The sequence below is a fragment of the Pteronotus mesoamericanus genome, unplaced genomic scaffold, assembly GCF_021234165.1.
Source record: "Pteronotus mesoamericanus isolate MK-2021 breed Mesoamerican mustached bat unplaced genomic scaffold, CSHL_Meso_final contig_182, whole genome shotgun sequence".
Classification (NCBI taxonomy): Eukaryota; Metazoa; Chordata; class Mammalia; order Chiroptera; family Mormoopidae; genus Pteronotus; species Pteronotus mesoamericanus.
The window spans coordinates 3,641,405-3,665,649 of NW_026555078.1; the positions used below are offsets into that span (position 1 = coordinate 3,641,405).

The window sequence follows — 24,245 nt, forward strand, 5'->3', positions numbered from 1 at the left end:
ACAGCCACTTGGACATGGCCTTGGGAAATAAGAGCCCCCCCACATGTGTCGGGTGGCTCCTGTTGCCCCCTGAGGACAAGGGGTGGAAAGAAACTTAAAATAGTGTCCTCGGTGATTGGGACATGGTCCCCAATCTTAAAGGTGACATAACCAGGGTAGTGACAGGCCTTTGTTGGTGTCTCTTTCTGTCTTTCCAGCCCTGAGGGTGTAGTGGACCAGGTACAAGCCTCTGCCCCAGGGGCTGCCCAGTCAGCGGGCTGGGTCTGTACTGACCTCCGGGAGCACGTGTAATGGGCTGCGATAGCGCGGCCCCCCCAGCTTCTGTCTACAGAGGGAGCAGCGGACATCCTTTGGAACGCGGCCTGGACTGGCACCTGCACTGGGAGGAAGCAGCGGTGTGGCCGGCCCCGGCCGCTGGGCGTCTGCCCCATGCGGGGTGCCTTGGGGTTGTCTCGTAGCTGGGATTGATCGTGGGGTTGTCTGGCCCTGCCCCTTCCCTCAAGGACAAGCCCAGGTGGACCGAACTCTTGTGGGTCTGTGTCAGAGACACACTTTTGGACATTGCTGGGAGGCGCAGAATGGTGTGTGGGCCGCTGTAACCACTGGAGCCCTCTGGGGGCGTGGCTCACGTGGGCAGCCTTACCTGCCTGGAACCTGGGCTGGCCTGTGGACCTAGGGGTAGCCCTACAGCCTGCGTTTCGGCTGCGTGCTGGTGTGGCCCGTGCTGCTGCTGCAGCAGCGCCTGTGTTCGGCTTGCTTGTCGCTGAAGCCTGTGCTGCTATGGTTCCCGGGCGCGGGGCTCTGCTCTCCTTACCAAGGGAACTTTGCGGAAGACACCCTCACGTAGATTGTGTGGCGAGGAACACAGAAGGGGTGGATTGAAGGGTAGGGGAAAGCAGCCTGGCTTCCTCACCCAGCTGTGTGGGTCGCTAAGAGAAGCAGTTTCTCACAGCCTTGAAGGGGTCTGATAAAGGAGTGTTCTCACGGCCTGAGACTGGGACTCACAGCCTTGAGTCTGGGTCTGAGAAACGGTTCCCATAACATGAAGTGGGCTTGCATGCGCAGCTCATGCCATGTTACCTAAGAATTTTGCCCTGAGGCTGGCCTTCAGGAGGTAGGGGCTTCTCACTGGGGGGGGGTCCCGCAGACATAGACACAGGCTTGTGGCCTGTGTGGCTCCCTCGAATAGAGGCATGGCAGACATCCCATCCCAGTGGCTCCATGAATACTCTTCCATATGCATGAATCCCATGAACCTGTCTGGCCTTGATCGGTTGCAACACAACTAGTTAGAACTAAGTAACCTGGAGTTGAAGTAGCGACCTTTGTCCCCACCACAGAGAGAGAGGAAAGTAGAAGAAAGTATTTTTTTAAAAGAGAGACCAAGAGATCTGATAATGAAGTTGGGACCCCTAGATCCAACCGGGCCTGAAGCCCTCTCCCTCTTTCAAAACTCACTCAAAAGACCCAATAAATATTCTCTTTTTGTTTTAAAGCAGTTTATGTTTGGTCTCTGTCACTGCAATCGAAAGAGAACCGATGAACTAAAATGCAGGGAAGAGGGAAAGTGCTACATTTCAGAGCTGCATCCTCTTGGATTTGAGTCTCAAGGGTAGCTCATATAATCTCCATGTGCCTCAGTTTCCTCACCTAAAGAAAAGTGGCAACAGTAACACTCATAGAGTCATTGCGGAAACCAAATGAGATGAGCCATGGGAAGCACCTGGCTGCTCTTACTCCATGTTCGCCTCTCTTACCAGACTGAGGTCCCTTGAAGACAAGACTATGCCAGACCCATACCCAGCCTGAGCTTAGCACCTGCTTCTTTGCAGGTGTTATGCATCACGCTAAATAGGGGCACCTGTGCTTCCTGTAGCAGCTGCACAAACACTGATGCAATACCAGCCACATTTTGGTATTAAAAAAAATAAAACTTTAGGGAATTGAACTTAACTTGGGGCACTGCTGTAAGTACTCAAATTTCCTGGAAGAGACTCCTATTGGTTGATGGCTGGGGGGCGGAGACCACCACTGGCAATGAAGAACACTGGCCCCCCTCTAACCATTAACCAGCAAGGGAGCTGGCAAACAAGATTTAGCAGCAGCTGTCCTGCAGCTTACTGTACACATTCGGAGACGCAGGACAGCAGGGCCCAGCCAGCAGCTGCAGCCTGAGCTCTCTGCAGACCGTGAGTACCACCTGACAACATTCCATCCCCGCTCCTGCCAGCCCTCCAGAGCACAATGACCATGACTTGCTTATTTGATTTTTTAATTAGGGTATTGAACAGCCAGCAGGGATAGGAGGCAACCCTGGGGCAGGCTTCCCAGAGTCCGCTTGTCTGCCCACAGGAGATTTGATTTCCCCTGGCCTCCTGCCTTGCAGGCGTTGGCACTGAGCCAGGAGCCCTTACCCTCTGTCTCTTGACCGATGCTCCTAAGCCAAACAGCCTACGCACCCTAGAGGCAGAGTCTACAGGCTGGCACAGGCAGCGTCCCGCAGGGGAACACAGGGTCAGGGGGAGAGGGTGCCCGGCGGGCACAGCACAGGCTGTGCGTTCTGTGGAGTTGGTCGCACCTCCCGGCTCGGTGACCTGGGGCAAGGACACTGCAGATCAAACAGACCTCTCCGCTTCCCACCTCACGTTCGGAGGTGCAGAGCACCCAGGACTGTGCCCAGCCCACAGGGCGTTTGTGAAAATCAAGAGCGCAGTGGGTGTTTACTGCGTAGGTCAGTTCAGAAATGAGGAACAAGGACATACTTGAAATGCATGAATAACCCCGACATCCTGCACTTTCCGAGCCCTTCCACGCATCATGTTCCCTTCTACAGAGAAGGCAGTACGGCCTGTCGCGGCTCTGAAGCCAGGCCACGCAGCTTGGAATCTCAGCTCTACCTCCCTGGGCCTGCTTTCTCATCTGTACAACGGGCCCAGGGTGACACCTTAAGTGAGGTCACATAAGGAAACACTGACAACAGCTGTGACTGACATTCCCAGCCACCTTTCGTGTTTTAATCCCCCTCTGAGAGGAACAACACCGAGGGGTGCAGTGGGGAATGTGAGACATCAGGGGGAGAAGGGAAGCGAGAAGCGGCCGTATGTGGGGCACGCCCACCCCGTGCCAGGCTATGCGCTGCGTGGGGTCCTTGCCCAGGAGGGGCTCCCAGACAGGTACGACAGTGACCGGGGCTAAGGCAAAGATTTCACTGCAGCGTGATAGGGCAGTGACAGAGAGAAGCACAGAGGAAGGGCTTTCCAGAGAAGGTGATCTGGGACCTGCGTACCAAAGGGCAAGAGGGAGCCAGACAAGGCAGGGAGAAGATGGACCTACAGAGCAAAGCCACATGGGGCAACAGGGCACAGCTCCCAGGCCAGAGCTGGCTCCACAGACACTGGAGATCTGAAACAACCTTCCCTGCCCTGACCCCAGCAGAGGGACAAAAGTCTGGTATGTTCTGGGCGAGATGGCCAGCCAGCGTGCTGTGGTTGAAACTTCGAGGGGCCACATTTGAGGCTGGGAGCTGCCGCCAGGGAGGAAGTCATGAGGCACCCTGGGCCACCTTAGTGTAGATCAACCCTTTCCGGGAGCAGCGGAGCTTTTCAGCAGGAGTCTGCGCATCAGCTTAAGCTTCAGAAGAAGCCTCTGGCTTCCAGAGGAAGGTGGGGTTGGGGGGTGCCGAGAAGGAGACAAGGTGCCCAGGGAGGAGGGGACCACTAATCGTGGGAAAGATGACGAGTCCCAAATGTGGGCTGTGTACTCAGATGGGAGAAGAGGAGACAAACACCAAAAATCAGGTCCCATGAGCAAGGTCTCATGGGATAGGTATTATTATCTAGTTTATCCTGAGGAAACTGAGGCAGGGTTTAAACAGTCCACCCATACCACCTAGTTCATAAAGAGTAGCACCAGGACTCTCGTCCATCCTAGTCTGCCATGTAACCCAGGAAAATTACAGGACCGTCTATAAAGCCAGGCAGCTGCAGAGAGGGGAGGAGGGACGGGTGCGGGGTGGGGAGGCAGGGCAGCAGGGTTGTTAACAATGCAGAGGGAGACACCACAGAAGGACACAGGGAGCCCAGAGGGAGGTCGGCCCCTGGCGCGGTGGGGGAAGGGCAGCGGGACCTCCGGGAGCACACCAGGGGCCCCACACAGAAGTGCGACGTTCTCCTGGGGGCACTGATCTCACCGCGGCTCCCAGCCCCTCCCCGAATGGCCGTTCCCACAGGTGGGCCGGCGCAGGGGGGCCTGCTTCTCCGACGAGCATCCCTTCTTTATGGGGGTGTCGGGGGCTCCATAAAGCACACGGCTTGGGACCACCGGTCCACAGGCAGAACGTCCACTGAGTGATGCTGACCTTGGCTGCATTTTTTTCAACGGCTCTCACCAGACATTTTAATTTTTTCCTGAATTTTTTTTATTGTGATAAAATAGACAAACAATTGATCATTTAAACCATCTTTGAATATCCAGTCCAGAGGCATTAAGAACCTTCACATTGCCGTGCAACCATTGCTACGGCCGTCCCCAGAACTTTTTCTTCTCCCCAAACTGAAACTCTGTCGGCATTAAACATGAACTTCCCTTCCCCCAGCCCAGCCTCTGTTAGCCACTATTCTACTTGCTGTTTCTATGAGTTTGACTGCTCTAGGCCCCTCACATGAGTGAAATGATCCAAGTGTTTTTGGTAACTGGGTTATGTCAGTTAGCAGAACGTTTTCACGGTTCATCCACGTTGTAGTGTGTCAGAATTTCCTTCCTTTTTAAGGCAGAATACTACTAAGCCATGTGTATATAACACTGTGAAATAATAGAAAGATAATATATGCTCCCTGCCTCCAGGTCCTGGCACAGAGCTCCTAAAACCCTTGTTAAGTCCCCAAGTGATGCGAGCACTCGGAGCATCTTTTGTTCTAGCATTTGGTCTTTGACCAGAGCTCCTAAATCCCTTGGAATTTCTTCCGTGATAGCAGTGCGTTCTGTTCGAATGTCATGACTTTTGGTGGGCTCCTGGAGGACGTCAGGATGGGAGCTCGTCACCACAAAGGTCAGCACATGGTTAGAAGCTTGGAACTTTCAGTCCACTCTCATCCTCTCAGGCTGGAGATTGGGTTAACCATCGATCCTGCCTGTGTGATAAAGCCTCCACACAAATCCCGAAAGTATGGGGCTCAAAGAGCTTCTAGGTTAGCAAACACACGTACATGCTGAGAGGGTGGTGCTCCTCAGCTCCGTAGAAACAGGAGCTCCTGTGCTTGCGACCCTTCTGGACCGCACCCTTGTATTAACCTCTTCATCTGATTGTTTTTTGTGTGTTATTATATCCTTTAATAAGCTGGTAAACATAAACGAGTGTTCCCCTGTGTTCTGTGCGCCACTCTAGAAAATTATTGAACCCAACGAGGGGGTCATGGGAGCTCTGATACACAGCCAGTCAGTAGTACAGGTGGCTGTCTCAGACTTGGCATCGGCCTCTGAACAGAAAGGGAGGCAATCTGTGGGACTGATGCCTTCCCTTGTAAGGTCTGACACTATCTCCAGGTAGACAGTGTCGTAACTGAGTAAATGGTAGTGCACCTGGCTGGTGTCAGACAATTGGCTAATGTGTGGAAAATCCACACCATCTGGTGTCAGGCGCGAAGTGTGGTAGTAGTGTGAGAGTAAAGGAAAAACAAAGAAGTGTTTTCCTTATATAACCACATTTTGTTTATCCATTGATCCACTGATAGATTTTGGGGTTGTTTCCATTTTTTCGCTTTAATGCAGCTATGAATATTGGTGCATACAAATATCTGTTTGAGTCTCTGTTTCTGATTCTTTTGTGCACATACTCAGAAGTGAAATTGTTATTGTTGGATCAAATAATTCTATGTTTGATTATGTGAGGAACTGCCATATTCTTTTCCACACAACTGCACCATTAACCTCCCCACAGCAATGCACAGGGTTTTCAGCTTCTTCACATCCATGCCAACAATTGTTTTCTGTTGAGTGGTTTTTTTGTTCGTTTGGGGGTTTTGGGGTTTGTTGGTTTTTTGTTTTGTTTTTTTTTTTTTTTTTGCTTTTTATAATGGCCCTCTTAATAGGTATGAATGGTATCTCATTGTGGTTTTGATTGGCATTTTCCTAATGATTATTGATGTTGAGCAACTTTGCACATGCTTATTGGCCATTTGTATATCTTCTATGAAGAAATGTCTATGCAAGTCCTTTGCCCATTTTCTGAATTGAGTTGGGTTTTTCTTGCAGTTTTGTACTTGAGGTTTTAGTTCTTCATATATTCTGATATTAATCCTTTATCAGATATGTGACTTGTAAATATTTTCTCCCATTTTGTGGGTTGCCTTTTTACTCTTTTGATAGTATCCTTTAGTGAACAAGAATTTTTTTTTTATTTTGGTGAAGCTCAATTTATTCAGTTTTTCTTTTGTTGCTTATATCTTTGGTATCATACCCAAGAAACCATTGCCAAATCCAATGTCATGAAGCATTTCCTCTGGGTTTTCTTCTGAGTTTTACTTACCTCTCACATTTAAGTCTTTGATTCATTTTGGGTTAATTTTTGTATTATGGTATAAAGTCTAAAAATCTAACTTCACTCTTTTACATGTAGATATCCAGTTTTTCAAAAACATTTGTTGAAAAGTCCTTTCCCCATGGAATGGTGTTGGTACCCTTGTCAAAAATCATTTGACCATACATGCAAGGGCCTTTCTGTTCTATTCTATTCGTCTCTATATGTCTGCTTTATGCCAGTACCACACTGTTTTGACTATTGCAGTTTTATAGTAAATTCAGATATCAGGAAGGATGAATCTCCAACTTTGTTCTTCTTTCTAGACTATTTCTATTATTCATTATAGTCCCTTGGGACACTATAGGAATTTTAGGATGGATTTTTCCGTTTCTGCAAAATACCTCATTGGAGTTTTGATAAGGATTGCACTGAGTCTGTAGATCTCTTCAGGTAGTATTGGCATCTCAAAGATATTAAGTCCTCCAATCCATAAACACAGGATGTCTTTCCATTTATTTGTACCTTCAATTTCTTTCAGCAATTTTTCTTTAGTTTTCATTGCATTAGTCTTTCACCTCCTTATTTATGTTAATTCCTAAGTATTTTATTCTTTTTGATGCTACTGTGAAATTTTCTTAATCTCCTTTTAAGATTGTTCATTGTTACTATATGGGAGCTGAACTGATCTATATGTGTTGATTTTGTATCCTGCTACTTTGTTGAACTTATTCATTCTAACAGGTGTTTTGTGGAATCTGTAGGGTTTTCTGCATAGAAGATTACCTAGTATGGTAGGCAGAGGTAATTTTACTTCTTCCTTTCCAATTTGAATGCCTTTTATTTCTTTTGCTTGCCTAACTGCCCTGACTAGAACTTGCAGGACTATGTTAAATAGAAGAGGCAAAAGCAGGTATCCTGTCTTGTTCCAAATCTTAGATGAAAAGCTTTCAGTCTCTCACCATCGTATATAATGTTAGATGTGGACTTTTCATATAGTCTTTCTTATGTTGAGATACTTTCCTTCTATTCCTGGTCTGTTGAGTGTTTTTGTCATGTGGATTTTTTCTTCATTCTGATAATGTAATTACACTAAATTGATTTTTGTATGAGGGATAGTTTTTGCACTATCATGTGGGTTTTTCTTCATTCTTATAGTGTAATTACACTACACTGATTTTCGTATGTGAAACCATCCTTGCATTCCAGGATTAAACACCATTTGGTCATGATGTGTAATCCTTTTACTATGCTGCTGAATTCTATTTGCTATTATTTTGTTGAGGATTTTATAGTTTTCTTATAATGTCTTTATCTGGCTTTGGTAACAGGGCAATAAATGAGTTAGAAAGTATTCCCATCTCTTCCAATTTTTTTTTAAGTTTGAAGAGAATTTGTGTGAATTCTTTCAGTGTTTGGTAGAATTCAACTATGAAGCTATGTGGTCCTGGGCTTTTTCTTTGTTGGGAGGTTTTCAATTACTGATTCTATTTTCTAACTTCTTTTGGTCTATTCAGATTTTCTATTTTGTTGTGATTCAGTCTTGGTATGTTTTGTGTGTGTAGAATTGTTTTCATTTCATCTAGGTTATCTAATTTTTTGATGTGTAATTTTCTGTAATACTCTTATAATTATCTCTATTTCTATAGAATTGGTAGTAATGTCCCTACTGTCATTTCTGATTTTAGTAACTGAGACTTCCTTCTGTTTTTCTTACTCAGTCTAGCTAAAAAGTTGTTGATTTTGTTAACTTTCTTGAAGATTATTATTATATATTGCTATATTAGCTTATTGATTAGATATATTATAGTTTTGGTTTCATTGATTTTTATCTAGTTTTTCTATTCTCTACTTTATTTATCTGTGTTCTAATATTCATTGTTTCCTTCTTTCCGCTACCTCACCACCACTCCCTTTTGGTGACTATTTGTAAGGGATACTTTTTCCACTCTTTCATTTTAATATTTTTGTCTTTGGATAAAAAATTAGTCTGCTGAAGTCAGCATATAATTGGATCATCCTTTTTACACCCATTCTGCTAATTTGTCTTTTGATTGAAGAACTTTATCCATTTACATTAAAATAATTACTAATAAGGAGAAACATAATTTTGCCATTTTCCTATTTGTTTTCTGTACGTCTTACAACTTACCCCCTTATTTCCTGTATTACTGTCTTACTTTGTGTTTAGTTTATTGATTTTGCAGTGAAACACTTTAATTCCCTTCTCACTTCCTTTTGTGTATATTCTATAGCTATTTTGTTTATGAGTACCAGAAAAATTACATTTAACATCATAAAGTTATAACACTCTCATACAAAACACTCTCTGTTCTTATATAGCTTCTTCCCCCAAATCATTTAAGTCATGAATTACCTCTTTATTAATTGTACATCTGAAAACATAAATAATTGGTTTTTATGCTTTGGTTTTTAAAATCATATAGAAAATAAAAAAGGGAGTTATAAGCCAAAATTACAATAATACTATACTAGTTTTTATAATTGCTCATATAGTTACGTTTACCAGAGATCTATTTTTCTTTATAAAGATTCTGTTGACTCTCTAGTGTCCTTTCATGTCAATCAGAAGGACTCCCTTTAGCATTTCTTGCAGGGGGGGTCTAGTGGTAATGAATTCCCTCAGCTTTTGTTTATCTGGAATGTCTTCATTTCTCCCTCATTGTCAAAGGACAGTTTTGCCCGATGTAGAATTCTTGGTTGACTATCTTTTTCTTTCAATACTTTAAATATATTGATTGGGCTTATGTGTAAGCTTCCTGAGCCTCTGTGCCTACCTAAAATCAGAATAATTATCTACTTTATGAGTTTGTTTGGGGGGAGGGGTAGATGAGAAAATATAGACACAATACCTAGGTTGATGTTGGGCACCTGGTAGATACTTGATAAATCATAGCAGGTATAATTTACACTTTCAGATGAGAAAATTGAGGCCCAGAGTCCTCACTGGCCCCAGGTCACAGCAGCCAATGTAGAGGAAGAAACTGGGGCTTGAATGGGGTCTTCTGCCTACTGACCCACCATGCCCCAACGCGTTGGATGCCCCACATAATCTAATGAGCATTTCTGATTTTGCAGGCCTAGCCATCCTGAACAATGCTGCTCTCCCTGTGCACTTGTCTCCTGTGGCTGTCCACCAGTGGCCTCTTGACTGTCCAGGCTGAGGACCCCAATGCTGACGTGAACACAAGGAGCCAGCACCGGAACCTGGCTTCAAACAATGTTGACTTTGCCTTTGGCCTGTATAAGCACCTAGTGGCCTCAGCTCCTGGCAAGAACATCTTCATCTCTCCCGTGAGCATTTCCATGGCCTTGGCTATGCTTTCTCTGGGTGCCCGTGGCACCACAAGGGCCCAGCTTCTCCAAGGTCTGGGCTTCAACCTCATTGAGAAGTCCGAGGCCGAGATCCACCAGAGCTTCCAGTACCTCCGTCGCCTCTTCAGTGAGTCAGACACCATCATGGGCAATGCCTTGTTCCTCAACCAGAGCCTGGAGCTTCTAGAGTCATTCTCAGCAGATGCCAAGCTTTACTATGAGTTGGACACCTTGGCTATAGACCAGGACTGGGCCAAAGCCAGTAAGCAAATCAATGACTATATCAAGAATAAGACACAAGGGAAAATCGTGGACTTGATCTCGGAGTTGGATAGCCCTGCCATGCTTATCCTGGTCAACTACATCTTCCTCAAAGGTAGCACTACCCATCCCATTCTGACAGGACTCCATCTACCATTGCCAAGAGTAGTAAGAGCTATCAAAACCCAGAGCATGCTCTTGGGCAAAGCCTTTTGTTTTACAAAGCACATGCAGCCTGTGAGTCTCCATCTTCACCATAAGCCTATTAGGAAGGTGGAATTATATAATCTTACAAAAGATCAAAATAACAACCAGAAGAGTTGAGTGGCCTGCCCAAGCACTTACGGGTTGGCCTGAGGCCCAAACATGTAACCATGAACAGTCTGGCTGCCTCTCAGTCTACAGACATTGGCTGAGTCCTGGCTGGGAACCGGGCACGGGGCTGGGGACAGGAAATATGGTCTAGAACCAGACAGACCTCAGGAACTCTCAGATTGCCCCTACGCTGTCGTAGAAACATTTCCCAAATGCTCACAGCCAGCTCTGACCAGGTTCCATGCTTGCCAAACTTCAGTCCACCCATTTGGAACAGGTTTTTGAAAGTAGCCATCATACAAATCACCAGAGGGACTTGTTAAAAGTATAGATTCCAGAACCCACCCCAGATCTACTAAAGCAAAACCTCCACAGGAAAGTCCTAGGATTTGTATTTTTAACAAAGCACCCTCCCCTAATCATTTTAACCATCAGACAACTTGGGGATATATTGTCCTTGAGAAGAAAAATCTAAGCTCCTTAGTTCTCAACCCCCATCCACCCTCAGGGGTATTTGGCAATGTCTAGAGACATTGGCGGTTGTCACAACTAGGGGTGGGGTCGGGTAGGGAAGGCAGGGTGTGCTACTGGCACCTACTGGAGTGGCATCTATTGGGTAGAATCCAGGGATGCTGCTAAACACCCTAAAATGCACAAGCCAAACCCCATAATGATACCTGTCCCCAAATGGTTATGGTCCCAAGGTTGAGATACCTTGGCCCAAAGTCACCTGCTTCTCTGTCCTCTGCAGCCTTGTGTCAATATTCTCCCTGCACACACACACATGCACAACGTCCAACCACACCAAATTCCTTTCATGTCCTTGAGCGTGGCTGTCCCCATAGAAGCCCTGCGCGAGTTCCCTATTGCTGCTGTAACAAATTACTGCAATTTTGGTGGCTTAAAACAATGCGTATTTATTATATTACAATTCCAAAGGTCGGAAGTCCAAAATCAGTCACACTGGATTAAAGTCAAGGCGTTAGTAAGGCATGTCTCTTCTGGAGGTCTAAGGCTCTAAGGAAGAATTTGTTGCTTGCCTTTTCCAGCTTCTCGAACTTGTTACCTGCCCTTGGCTCACGGTCCCTCCCCTCTGCAAAGCCAACGCACTACCCCTGCCTCTGTTCCTGTCATCACATCTCCTTTCTGACTCTGACCTTCCTGCCTTTCTCTTCGATTTTTAAGGACCCTTGGGCTTTCACGGGGCCCCCCTGGATAATCCAGAGTAATCTCCTCATCTCAAGGTTAGCTGACAAGCAACCTTAATTTCCTCTTGCTATACAACATAACATACTCACAGGTTCCAGGGATTAGAACATGGGCATCTTTGAGCAACCATTCTTCCTGCCGCAAGCCCATGTCCATTTGGTCCCCTAAGCCCTACCTCAAGTTGTCCAACTGCCTAAAACTTCTTCCCATCTTTCAAATCTTGGCTCAAAAGTCACCTCCTCCATGAAGCTTTCCATGATTCCCTTGGGCAAATCCTTGTTCCTCAAACACACTCTCTGAAGTTTTCACACACCTCATTTTAACAATCTTCTTGTTAGAACTTGTAACCACTCAGACCCAAGTGGTTAAGTTTCAGTTAAGCAGTTATATTAAAAGAAGTGCTGATGAAACAGGAAAAAAAGAATTACAATGCTTAACACATGTCCATCAACATTAAAGATCATCGAAACCATGACCCCCACGTGTCCCTCATGCACCCGTTTTCCTTCTCCCCAGCTTCCCCCACTTCCCTCCGCCAGCTCTCTGCCCCTGGATGGCCTTGGCACCTCAGTAACCCTCCTCCTGCCTCTGGGCCCTCCGCCCGTTCCCCAGGGCCAGCCCTCCCTCCTTGCAGGATGGCGAGGTGACAGCTGCCCAGCAAAGGCAGCATTCTTTTTGTCCCCGACTTTACTGAGATATAATTGACTTATAACATTGTGGAAGTTTAAGGTATACAATGTGATGATTTGTTACATGTATATGTTGTGAGATGATGACGAAAATAAGGGTGTTTAACAATTCCCTCACCTCACATAGTTACCTTTGTGTGTGTGTGGACTGTGTGCTGAGAATTTTTAAGACCTTCATTCTTAGCAGCTTTCAAGCATATTTAACGCAGTGTTGCTACCTGGCATCACCGTGCTGTACATCAGATCCCCAGAACTTACTCATCTTACAATTGGAAGTTTATTCCTCCCGGCTCTCTCCACCCGCTTCTCCCAACCCGCTGCCCTGGGAACCATTCTACTCTCTGTTTCTGTGAGCTCAGTATTTTTAGGTTCCATGTGTGTATACATGAGATCATACAGTACTGGTCTTTTTCTGTCCGACTTAGTTCACTTAACATAATGCCCTCGAGTTTCATCCATATTGTCTCCAATGCCAGGATTTCCTTCTCTTTATAGCTGGATAACATTCCGTTGTGTACACCTACCACATATTCTTTATCCATTCATCGGTCGATAAACCCTTAGGTCGTTTCCATATCTTGGCTACTGTGAATAAGGCTGTGATGAACATGCGGGTGCAGGTAGCCCTAGAAGACAGTGATTTCATCATCTGCAAGTGTATACCCAGAAGAGGGATTGCTGGATCATAAGGTAGTTGCATTTTTAATTTTTGAGGGAACTTCATGCTGTTTCCCATAATGGCTGTGCTAATTCACAGTCCCACCAACAGTGCACAGTGGTTGCGTTTTCTCCACACCCTTGCCAGATCCGATCTCGTCTTTTTTATAATAGCCATTCTAACAGTGTGAGGTGATAGCTCATTGTGGTTTTAATTTGCATTCACCTAATGCTTAGTAATGTTGAACACCTTTTCAAATACCTGTTAGACATTTTTATATTTTCTTTGGAAAAATATTGATTCAAGTCCCCTGTCCATTTTTAATTGGATTGTTTGAGGGTTGGTTTTATTGGTTTTGTTTTTTTGGCTTTGTTTTTTTTTGCTCTTGCATAGCATGAACCCTTTATATAACCTGGGTACTAACCCCTTATCCAATCTATGGTTTGCAAATCCTTCCTTCCTTCCTATAGGTTGCCTTTTCATTTTGTTAACTGTATCTTTTACTGTGCAGAAGCTTTTTAGTTTGATGTGGTCCCAGTCCATTATTTTTCTTTTGTTGCTTATACTTTTGGTATCGTATCTTAAAAATCATCACAAGGACCACTGTCAAAAAGCTTCTTTTTTCCTATGTTTCCTTCTAGGAGTTTTATGATTTGGGATATTATTTTTAAGTTCTTAATCCATTTTGAGTTAAGTTTTGTGAGTGGTATAAAATAGGTGTCCAGTTTCATTTTTGGGCATATGAATAGCTAGTTTTCCCAGCACCACTTATTGAAGAGATTATCCTTCTGGTTATTCTTGGCTCCCTTGCCAAATATTAGTTGACCATATATGTGAGGCTTTATTTCTAGGCTTTCAGTTCTGTTTCTTTGGTCTATGTGTCTGTTCTTATGCCAGTAGCATACTGTTTAGATTACTACAGCTTTATAATATAGTTTGAAATCAGGAAGTGTTATACATCCAACTTCATTCTTCTTTCTGAAGATTACTTTGGCTGCACTGATGGGTGTGGCTCCGTTGATTGGGCGCTGTCCTGCAAAGCAAAAGGTTTCTGGTTTGATTCCTGGTCAGGGCACATGCCTGGGATGCGGGTTTGGTCCTTCACTGGGTCACACACAAGAGGCAATCAATCAATGTTCTTCTCCCTCTCTCTCTCCCCCTCCCTTCTGCTCTCTCTAAAAATAAATAAATATTTTTAAAAAACAAGATTGCTTCGACGACCTAGGGTCTTTGAGGGTCCACAGGAAAGGCAGCACCCTTTACAGCTGGTGGTAGGAGGCCCGCAGCTCTGGGAACACCTGCCTAGAGATGCTCCCACACACTCCACAGGCCATCCCTCCCACTAGAGTCACACTCGCACGCATGGCACCTGCACCTCTCTGGTGGCCCCAGTGCCTTCGCACAATGCTTGACACGTGGACAGGGCTCAATCGCAGCTGCGTTGAGGTTCTGGCAACACCACCCTGCAGGGAAGCGCAGCAAACGCAAGTGCGGAGAGGACCTCCTGGGCCTGAGACGGGGCTGGCAGGACAGGCGCTGGCACGGCACAGCCCACTGGGCAGGGGCTTCTCCCTCACAATTCCCCAGGGTGCTCCCAGCCACCACGGGTCCAAGCTGGTAGGGAACACTAGTTCCTGTTAGTAAAATCCGAGAGGCTCTGAACATCTGAACGCAGGCCAGGACGCTGACGGGGTGTGGGCTGCTCGCCGTATACAGGTTTTCTGTGATGTAGCAGAACTACCTGGCAAGCCCCGTTTAAGCTGGGGGAGACCCTGAAACGTTTCCAGCAAGCCGGGATGACATACGTGACGAGAGGCATAGCTGTCATCACTGATCTTAGGGTGTGTGAAGGGTCCCTGTATGTTCCTTACTTACCGAACTAGCTTGACTGCTCTTTTTTGGAAAACAACTTAAAATATTGTTGAAAGACTTTGCAGGGGACTCATCCCTGCTCTCTCTGATTTCCTCCCATTAGTTTTTAAGTTGCTCTACCGTGAGATCTCCTGGCCTAAAGATTTCCAAGAAGAAATCCCTTAAAGTGGAGCTTAGGCCCCATCCTGCATGTTGTTTTGTGCCAAACTGGGTATGTTACGCTTGCTTCTAGAAAAGAAATACATAGCAAAAAACAGACAGTAAACCTCTAAGAATGAAAACTTAGCACTAAAAAAATATTTAATGCACATTCTTTTTGCTGTGAATTGGACAAGTTAGCCACAAAACACCAGCCCCTTCAGTTCTGAGGACTCCGGGCTTCCTTCGGAGGATGTTTTGAGAGCTGTCGAATCATCTCACTTGCTGTAAGACAGTCAGGCTGCAAAGTCACACTCAGTTGTTAGGGATGGACCAGGAGCAGGTCCGGGGTCTCCGGGCTGCGCTTAGGGAGCTCATTTCCACGCCGCCGCCAGCCTCTCCTCCTTGTCTCCATTAGCAGCCCTTCCAGGGGTGCTGAGGCTGGCTCAGGACAGAGTTCTGGCCTCGCTGATCCACAGATTCCCGCAGGCAATGGGATGGAGAAGGATCTACCCCGAGCTATGCTCTGGCCACCTTCAGGCAACCTCACTAGGGGACAGTGACCTCACCAGAGCTTCTGGGCTCAAGGTCAAGGGCAGCCAGGACACCAGACTCAGCACCCACAGCTCTTATCCCTGCAGCCTCCAGCCGCTCCCTGTTGACTACGGGCCCACTGGACTCAGGGTCCTCGGTCATCTCCAGACCCAGGGAGACTGACCCTAGAGCCCTTGTGAGTCTCAACCCGTGTCTTTAAATACCCAAAGGCCTGCCGGCTGCGAGGAGACTCCGAGCCACCTGGACCATGCTCAGAAAGGCTGGAGAGGCTCCGCAGGCGGGCGTCACCATCAGGCAGGCTTCGGCTCCGTCTCAGGAGCAATGTTCTTCCCATTAGAGCTGCCCAGTAGTGGAAAGTCCCATTTGTGAAGGTACTGAGCTCCCCGCCAGAGGGCAAGCAAACAGGCTGTGTGATGACTTCGTGGAACGTGGTGGAAGTGATCTGAGCCCAGCTCTGGGTGGGACCTTGTGACCTTGAAGGAATCTTCTCTCCCTGACTCCGCCTCCGGAAACAGTGGGGTAGCCCTCAGGGCCACAGGGGAGGTCCGGAGCCTCCGGCAGGAGAGCGGGCGCCATCGATGGCGCAGCCAGGCTGCCTGCTAAGCTTCAAAGGCCAGGATGTCAAGGGGTGGGGGTGAAGTGGATGGCCTTTTTCTCTAAACCTCCCCCAACCCTGATCTTAAATTTTCAGCCTGAGATCCAGCACCTCTTCCACAGTCCTCCAATCCAGGATCTGCTCCAGGTGGGGACAACAAGGCAGAGTCTGGTTCACTGAACCCCCAAATCCAAGGGCCAGCATACTCTCGTCCACGCCCTCCTTCCGTTTTTAGGGGCCAACCTCAGAAACGGAGTTAATTCTGAATTCATCACAAGGCTAGAAGATGGAAGAGGCCTTAAACCTCTGGGGATTTCCCATTTTTATCAGGAAACTTGAGAGGACTGGTGGGGACCTTCCAGGGCGAGGGAGGCTGCTCTGTGACTTGCTTGGCGGCTACCCCTGGCGCTCAGCTGCCCCCAAACTCCCGCGCTCACCCCGCGTATCTCCTGCCCCCTCTCTCCCTCCTGTTCCCAGGCACCTGGGTACACCCCTTCGACCTGAACAGCACCAGGGAGGAGAACTTCTACGTGAACGAAACGACCCTGGTGAAGGTGCCCATGATGTTCCAGTCAAGCAAGATCAAGTACCTTAACGACTCGGTGCTCCCCTGCCAGCTGGTGCAGCTGGACTACACGGGCAACGAGACGGCGTTCTTCATCCTCCCACACAAGGGGGAGATAGACACCATCATCAACGCGCTGAGCCGTGATACCGTCCAGAGGTGGTCCGAAGCCCTGGTCAGCAGGTAAACCCCGCCAGCCACGTGCACTCCTGCAGTGGGTGCGCTTCCAGAGGGCGGGCGGGTGGGAAGGGGCGCCTGGGCGCCCTCTGTCCCAGACTCACCCTCCCAGGCACGTTGTTTTCCTGTCTGCTGGTCCCCAAAGGCCATGAGGTTCTCTGACCTAGAAGTCACACTTATTTATTTACCTGTCGACTGACACTGAGGTACTTCGGGGCATTCCAAAAAGGGAGGTCCCTGGCAGGTTAATTGCCGCCCTCTGTGTTAGCACATTTTTTTGCATCATTTCCTTAAACTGAGCTCACCAATCGCCCAGCCCCCGACGCATCCACTTTGTTCTCTCGCTTACCTGAAACCGTGCACTGTTAAGAATGCCCGAGAGACTCCATTCAAGGTAAAGCCTATGAATGACTCTTACGCCACTCAGGGGATCTAACTCTTCTTCAGTCCATCAGTAGATAAGTTAAAAAAAAATCAGGACATAAAGTAGGTAATAAATGAATAAGGAGAAAGAGAGTGACCCCCACAAAGGGACCCTGCCACCAGGTGCTGATAACACTCCACAACTCTTAACGAATTCTGGACCCTAACATATTGCAAACGAGGCACATGATCTTTCTCTTTATACCAAAATAATCTCTTAACTAAATTACTTTATCTTACAATTAATCAATAGCACATATCATTTTATTCTAAATGCCTTTTAAAATAAACATGCAAGGTAAAATATTGCAACTTTTGCTCTCATACAAGGGATGGACCCAAAAAACCCCAGAATTTATTTATAAAATTTGTGTACTTATCCTTACATGTTTCAACGTCATTCACCTTCAAAGTACTCTCCATTTGATGCAATATACCTATCAAGACATTTTTTTTTTCCACTGCTCAAAACAGCTTTTGAACTCATTGATTTCGATGCCTTTTAATGCTTCTGCCATTTTTTTGTTTCACATCTTCCACGTCAGCAAAACTTTTCCCTTTGAGGAGCTTTTTCATCAGGGGAACAAACAAACAAACAAAATCACTTGGGGGCGAAATTGGCTGAACAGGAAGGGTAGGGCCTGGGGGTCATGCCATTTTTGGTCAAAAATCGCCGAACGCTCAGTGCAGGGTGGGCAGGTGCACTCGTAAATCACCCATCATGAAATGGGCAAATGCCTTGAAAGAGTCTTAAAAAAAAAAAAAATTCACTGAAACCAAACGCAGCCTCTCGCAACAACGCCAGCTGGTGCACTGGTACAAGTGGATTCCTAGAACACTGTCCTAGCAGGGGAAGCCTGTATTACAAGGGGCCCTCCCTCCAGAAGATAATTTTGCGGTTTTGGGGGGTCCCGGCTCCTATGTGACTGGGCATGAATAATTCTCTACCCCATCTGATCAGGGCTTGCCCAGTCCCAGAAGAAAGACCCTCCCGCCCCTCACCACCATGCGGTGTGACCCCTTCCCCATCCACCCCTCCCAGCTTCCCCTGCTGTGCTCCACAGTGCGCCCGGCCGGCACCCTCAGGCCCAGCTTACACCCCTCCCACGGGAAGCCTCTGAGCCCCATGCGTGGAGCTCACGCGCTCTCTCCCTCCTCTCTGTCACCTTGTTCTGCTGCCACTTACCCATCCACTGTGCTCTGTCATGTGGGCAGCTCTCCAGGGACAAGGAGATGGGGTTTGGTGGCCACCGGCCCTGGTTTTTTCACATTTCTGCTGCTTCTCAGTCGGGGGGCGTGGGGGAATTCCATGGCCTTTCTGGAGTTCAGTCTCTCAGCCTGGACACCGACGACACCGACACCGACTTGCTAGGTCGGCGTGGACCACACGAGGTACAGGAGGCACAGCAGGGCCGCCAGGTGCGCGGGGTAGCGCCGTTCCCCGTCCTTGCTGCTGCTATTTCCCAGTGCAGAGGAGAATTTACACATCCTGCTCACCTGCGACTCCTCCTCAGTGACCCTGGAGCAGCATCTTCGAGTTCCTCCTGGCGCTGACGGGCCTTGCAGGGGGTGTAAGCTCCGGGCAGGGAGGCCGCCTGCCTCCCCCGCCTGCTGGGGAGCCCATGCCATTTCACTGACGCCCCTCAGACTCAGGGTTTCAGGCATCTTCTCTCCCTCTGCAGAGTAGGGAAAGGAAGAAATATTTAAATGAAATCAATGTCCTGATAGGTAAAAACGTTTAGCATCACATTCCCAGCAGGATTCCACTTGACTTTCTAGAAACCCCACCCACTTAATCCAATGGGATTCCAGATGGTGGAATCCTCACAGAATCAAGCCCAGCGCGTCTGCGCAGAGGGGCCACGCCCGGCAGCCCCGGCTGCCCTGTGTGGCCTGGCCGTGCCCATGAGGATCCAGCACAGGCTGGGGAAGCATTGGTGGCACATCTGGGGCCAGCGGCCCTGCTCCCAGACGTCGCCCCTCCTCCAGTTCTGGCAGGGAGACCACACGACCTCTTTAGGGACCCTTTTCTTCAACGTCCAGTGGTCCAGCTGTACCACGGGCATCCAAAAAAAGAGCTAAGAAGAAAAGACTTGGCAATTCAGAGGCCCAGCCAGGAAGCTGCCTACGCGGCAGAGGGAGAGGGAGATCTGGCCTTGTCCCTGTCCCTGCCCATGTCCCCAGAGAGGTGTGCCCAGCTTGGAGGTAGGGTCTGCAGGGGTCACAGGAAGCCCGGCTGGCCAGGCCCAGCCCTGGGAAGGCTCACCCCGCCTGCTTCCCCCGAGCAGCCAAGTGGACCTGCACATCCCGAAGGTCTCCATCTCCGGAGCCTACGACCTTAAGGGCCTCCTGGGGAACATGGGCATTGGAGACGTGTTCGGCACCCAGGCCAATTTCTCAGGCATCACCCGAGATGCCCAGCTGAAGTTGTCAAAGGTAAGTGTCTCCAGAGCCTATCTTTATTTTCCCACAAATGCACGATACAAATGATAAGCAACATGGAGCCCACCTGTGCAAAGGCCCCTAGGCCCAGGCTGAGAGCCCAAGGTCTTGTCCAAGCCCATAGTTTCACAACAGGCTAAGTGAAGACTCAGCAAGAAAATATGCTGCCCCAAGGGAGGGCCACGGCCTGGGCGTCCACCCATTCCGCCAGGCCACACAGAGGGGGCCCTGTGCAAAGTCATCGAGGCAGGCCTGAGAGAGACCCCTGCGAAAAGAAACTGGGAAAGTGGAACCTGCCAAACGAGACTACGCTGAACCTTCTCCCCACTTACATTCATATCTTCATCAGCTTTTTGTTCTGTTATTCATTCATCCACCCATTTATTTAGCAAATATTTATTGAACATCTACAATGTGCCCCAAACTACGCTAGGCCCTGTCCCCGTGGGACCTTACAGTCCTAGGGGCGACAAAACAAGAGAGGGGACAGGAGGAAGTTGTAGCGGCAGCAGCCCCTCCCATCTAGCACCTGGATTTTGACCGTTGGGTATTATCCCAGTCTCTTGGAGGAGGGATCTCTGGCTCAGAGAAACCATCACCCCAGAAAACAGCAGCCTGATGTTTGACCCAGGGTCTGCTCCACTCAAAACCTCACTTCCGAAGACACACTGCTATGGTTCCTGTCCCCGCTCAGCGTCTTCCTAGCCACGTGCCTATGTACAGAGCCACTCAAGCCCCCCAATTCCTTGCTGTGCAGTCAACGAGAGTCCCTGCTCCATCGTCCCTGCTCCATTAGATGTGGTTCTCTTCTTTTTAAAGATTTTGTTTATTTATTTTTAGACAGGGGAAAGGAGGAAGAAAGAGAAGGAAAGAAACATAAATGTGTGGTTGCCTCTCGTGCGCCCCCTACTGGGGACCTGGACCACAACCCAGGCATGTGCCTTGACTGGGAATCAAACCAGTGACCCTTTGGTTTGCAGCCTGGTGTTCTGTGCACTGAGCCACACCAGCCAGGGCCGGATGTGGTTCTTAAATTAGCCAATTCTTACCCATTGGAGGCTTTTGATACAAGCCACTCAAGCATTTTGCCAGTTTCAAAGTTCCTTCTAATTTTGTTCACAAACAAACAGGGATTATCCTTTTCCATACAGAGTAAGCGCAAGCACTTTACATAAATTGACCCCCAGGATTTACCTAGCGGAGTGAGAGGGGAGCAAGAGCTCCCTCTACTACCAGCCCAGGACCCAATAAGGTCCAGCCAGGGCAACGAGGCCATTAAACTTGCCTGTGGTGGGTTCCACCTGCCTGCCCCCCAAGGAGGAAGTCTAGGTGCCACCCGCATTCTGCTGGGGGACAGTTCTCCGCTGTAGTCCTGGGGCTGCCACTAAGAGAAGGAGCCAAAAAGCGACCTCTGAATCTCAGCTTCACCATCCATAAAGCCAAGGGTGGGAGGAGCCCAAGCAACAAGGTGGGGACAGCACACAGTAGGTGCTCAGCCACCACCTTTGGTCCATCCCAACAGGTGGTCCACAAGGCCGTGCTGCAACTCCGCGAGAAGGGTGTGAGGGCAGCTGCCCCCACTGGAGTCGCCAGAAACGTTACGTCTGAGCCTCTTACCATATACTTCAACCGGCCCTTCATTGCCATGGTCTTTGACAACTTCACATGGAGCAGCCTTTTCCTGGTCAAGGTTGTGAATCCCAAGAGAGACAGCACAGTCTGACTTTAGGCACCAGGGGCCCCACAGAAGGGATGTGTGGGGTGGAAGAGTCCCCCCAGGCTTCTCCTGGTTCTTCTCTGTAAACTTGCATTGCAACCGATGACAGTATGTTGAAGGAGAAAGGTGGGACAACTGACAATATGTGAATAATATCCATATAATATAGTACCAATGTAATCTCTGTTTTTGATCATTTGTACTATAGTTACATAATAATATGTGGAAGCTGGGTGAAGGATATATAAAACACTATTATTTTTGAAAAATTTTTAAAATGTTTGAATTTATTTCTGAATAAAAACTTTAAAAAGAAGAAATCAGGTAAGCCAAAGTACAACAGGAAGACATTTTTAAAGCGCTAGGCAAAAAATGTCATATCTTTCAAAAAGAAAAAAAAAAGGAAAGCAAAAAACAAGCCTTCAAAAACAAAGGCAAAAATAAACATTTTTCCAAGACAAACAAAAGCTGAGAAACTGTATCACTTTCATGAAAAAAAAATGTTTAAGTAGTACTTTAAGCAGAAAAAAAGATGATTCTAGATGAAAATTTGGACCTATATGGAAGAATGAAGAGTACTGCAAATGGTAAATACACATGTGAATTAATATAAAATATTTTTAAATTTCTTTAAAATATAACAACTGCTTAAAGCAGAAAAAGTTACCAGTTTATTGTTTCTCAACTTCAAACCCACCCTTCATAGCTGTTCTGCAAAAATGAAATCCGGACCTTTTAAACATTGTTGCGTTGCCTGCTGGGCCTGATGTCAGTAGAGGGTGCTAGAGCAACACTACTAGAGGAAGCTGCGTTACCCTCCTCGCTAAGGGCAAAGACTATTAAATCAGATAAAGAACCACATTGACTGACTGGCAAAGACACATATAAATAGATATTATGATAGATAAATGGATGGATGGGTGGATAGGGCATATATCTTGGAAAATAAGAACTGAAGGATACTTCCTTAAATATACTATTTATACCATGTATATATGAACCCGAATCCTAAAGCCATCATCTTAGTAAAAAGACACTAAATGCATTCTAACTAATGTCAAGAGTAAGACAAGGCTGCTCACTATGTCTACTTCCATTTTACATAGTGTTGGAGGTATCAGACAATGCAATTAGAAGGAGAAAGCAGAGGTGTAGAACTGGAAAACATGAAGGAAAACCCTTATTTTCAGATGACATATTATATACCTGCTTAACCCCGGCAAATTAGTGATAAAACGACTCAAACAATAAAAAAAAATTCAGCCTGATACCAGGAAAATGAATTCACATACAAGAACAACAGTCTTCATGCACACAAATAACGATCAGTTAAGACATGTAAGAGAAAACCCAAGAGCAACCAAAAAGATACAATGCTTAGAAATAAACAACAAATGTACACAATCTGTGTTTAGAAATTACAAAATGCTTCTTGAAGATGCAAAATGATACTTGAACAAATAGAAGGGTATTCTTGAACAAGATGCTTCAACATCATCCAGATTTCAGTTTTCCCTAATTTGACCATTTAATGGTATTCCAATAAAAATACTAACCATTTTTTTTCTGGAGGTAGACAAGATGATACAGGATTCATATAGAAAAATAAACATGGAAGACTAGCCAGGCAAACACTGAAAAGGAAACGATATCATGGGTGAGGGGAGAGGGAAGGGCAGGTGACTGCCTGACCAGAAAGGTATTAAAGCACATAACACAGATTCTTAAATCTGTGAACTGGTGCATGAATAGGAAGGCCAGTAAAATGGGTTAAAAGTTCTGAAAATAAACTCAAGTACAGATGGAAATTTAATATTTGATCAAAAAGGACTTTTAAGTAAATAATATTGGGACAAACGAATAACCATGGGGGAGGGGCGGGAAGGGCTAATATTAGACCCATTCCTCACACTACAAAAATAAACTAAGAATCAGAGATCTAAATTGAAAAAAAAATACTAGAAGTACTAGAAGAAAACACTAGTAAACCCTTCTATAATTTAGGTGTAGAAAAAGGTTTTCTAACCATGACTCAAAGTCCAGATGAAATGAAAGAATTGGCAAACTTGACTACATAAAAATATGTTGAATTGCATGGTCAAAAATCGATGAGCAAAATCAACAGAAATGAAAACTTGAGAGATATAGTTGCAATATTGATAAAGAGCAAATATCCCTAATAGACGGTTCTTAAACATATGAAAACATATGCAACTTCACTTATAATTAAAAAAAGCAAATTAAAATATACTGAGACACCATTTACTATCTATCAGATGGACAAAAATCTGAAAGTTTCGCCGTACACTTCTATCGATTGTGTGGGAACAGTCATTCTCAAACGTTGCTAGTGGAAATGCAAAAATTCCTCTAAGGAAGGGAATCTGGCAATATATAATGTATTAGTTTCCTAAGACTGACGGAGCAAACTACCACAAAGTAGGCAGTTTTAAACACAGAAATAAATTCGTTCACAGTTTTCGGGGACAAAAGCCGGAGCCCAAGTTGTCTGCCTGCAGGGTCCGTCCCTTCGGGGGCTCTGAGAGGGAACCCACGACAGGACTCTCTCCTGGCTCGGGGCGCTGCCGGCAGTCCTTGGGGTTCCAGGGCTTGTAAACACGTGCTCCACTCTCTGCCTCTGTCTTCACATGGCCCTGTCGTCTTCTGTCTCTGTGTCTCAAGTATCCCTCTGCCTTTCCTCCATAAGAACACCTGTCCTTGGAGTTAGGACTCACCCCATATCCAGGACGACCTTATCTTCAGGTCCTTACCTTAACCA

The 24,245-nt window shown here is 46.8% G+C and overlaps 1 protein-coding gene across 1 annotated transcript; it reads left to right on the forward strand.

Moving 5' to 3' along the window:
• Positions 1–2,082: 2,082 nt before the first annotated feature.
• SERPINA6 (serpin family A member 6) lies at positions 2,083–22,061 on the forward strand. Its single transcript, XM_054567083.1, has 5 exons — positions 2,083–2,189; positions 9,614–10,226; positions 16,620–16,890; positions 19,596–19,743; positions 21,272–22,061. Exons 2-5 carry the CDS (start codon positions 9,632–9,634, stop codon positions 21,470–21,472), a joined length of 1,215 nt encoding a protein of 404 aa, XP_054423058.1. The 5' UTR covers positions 2,083–2,189; positions 9,614–9,631; the 3' UTR covers positions 21,473–22,061.
• The last annotated feature ends 2,184 nt before the right edge of the window (positions 22,062–24,245 follow it).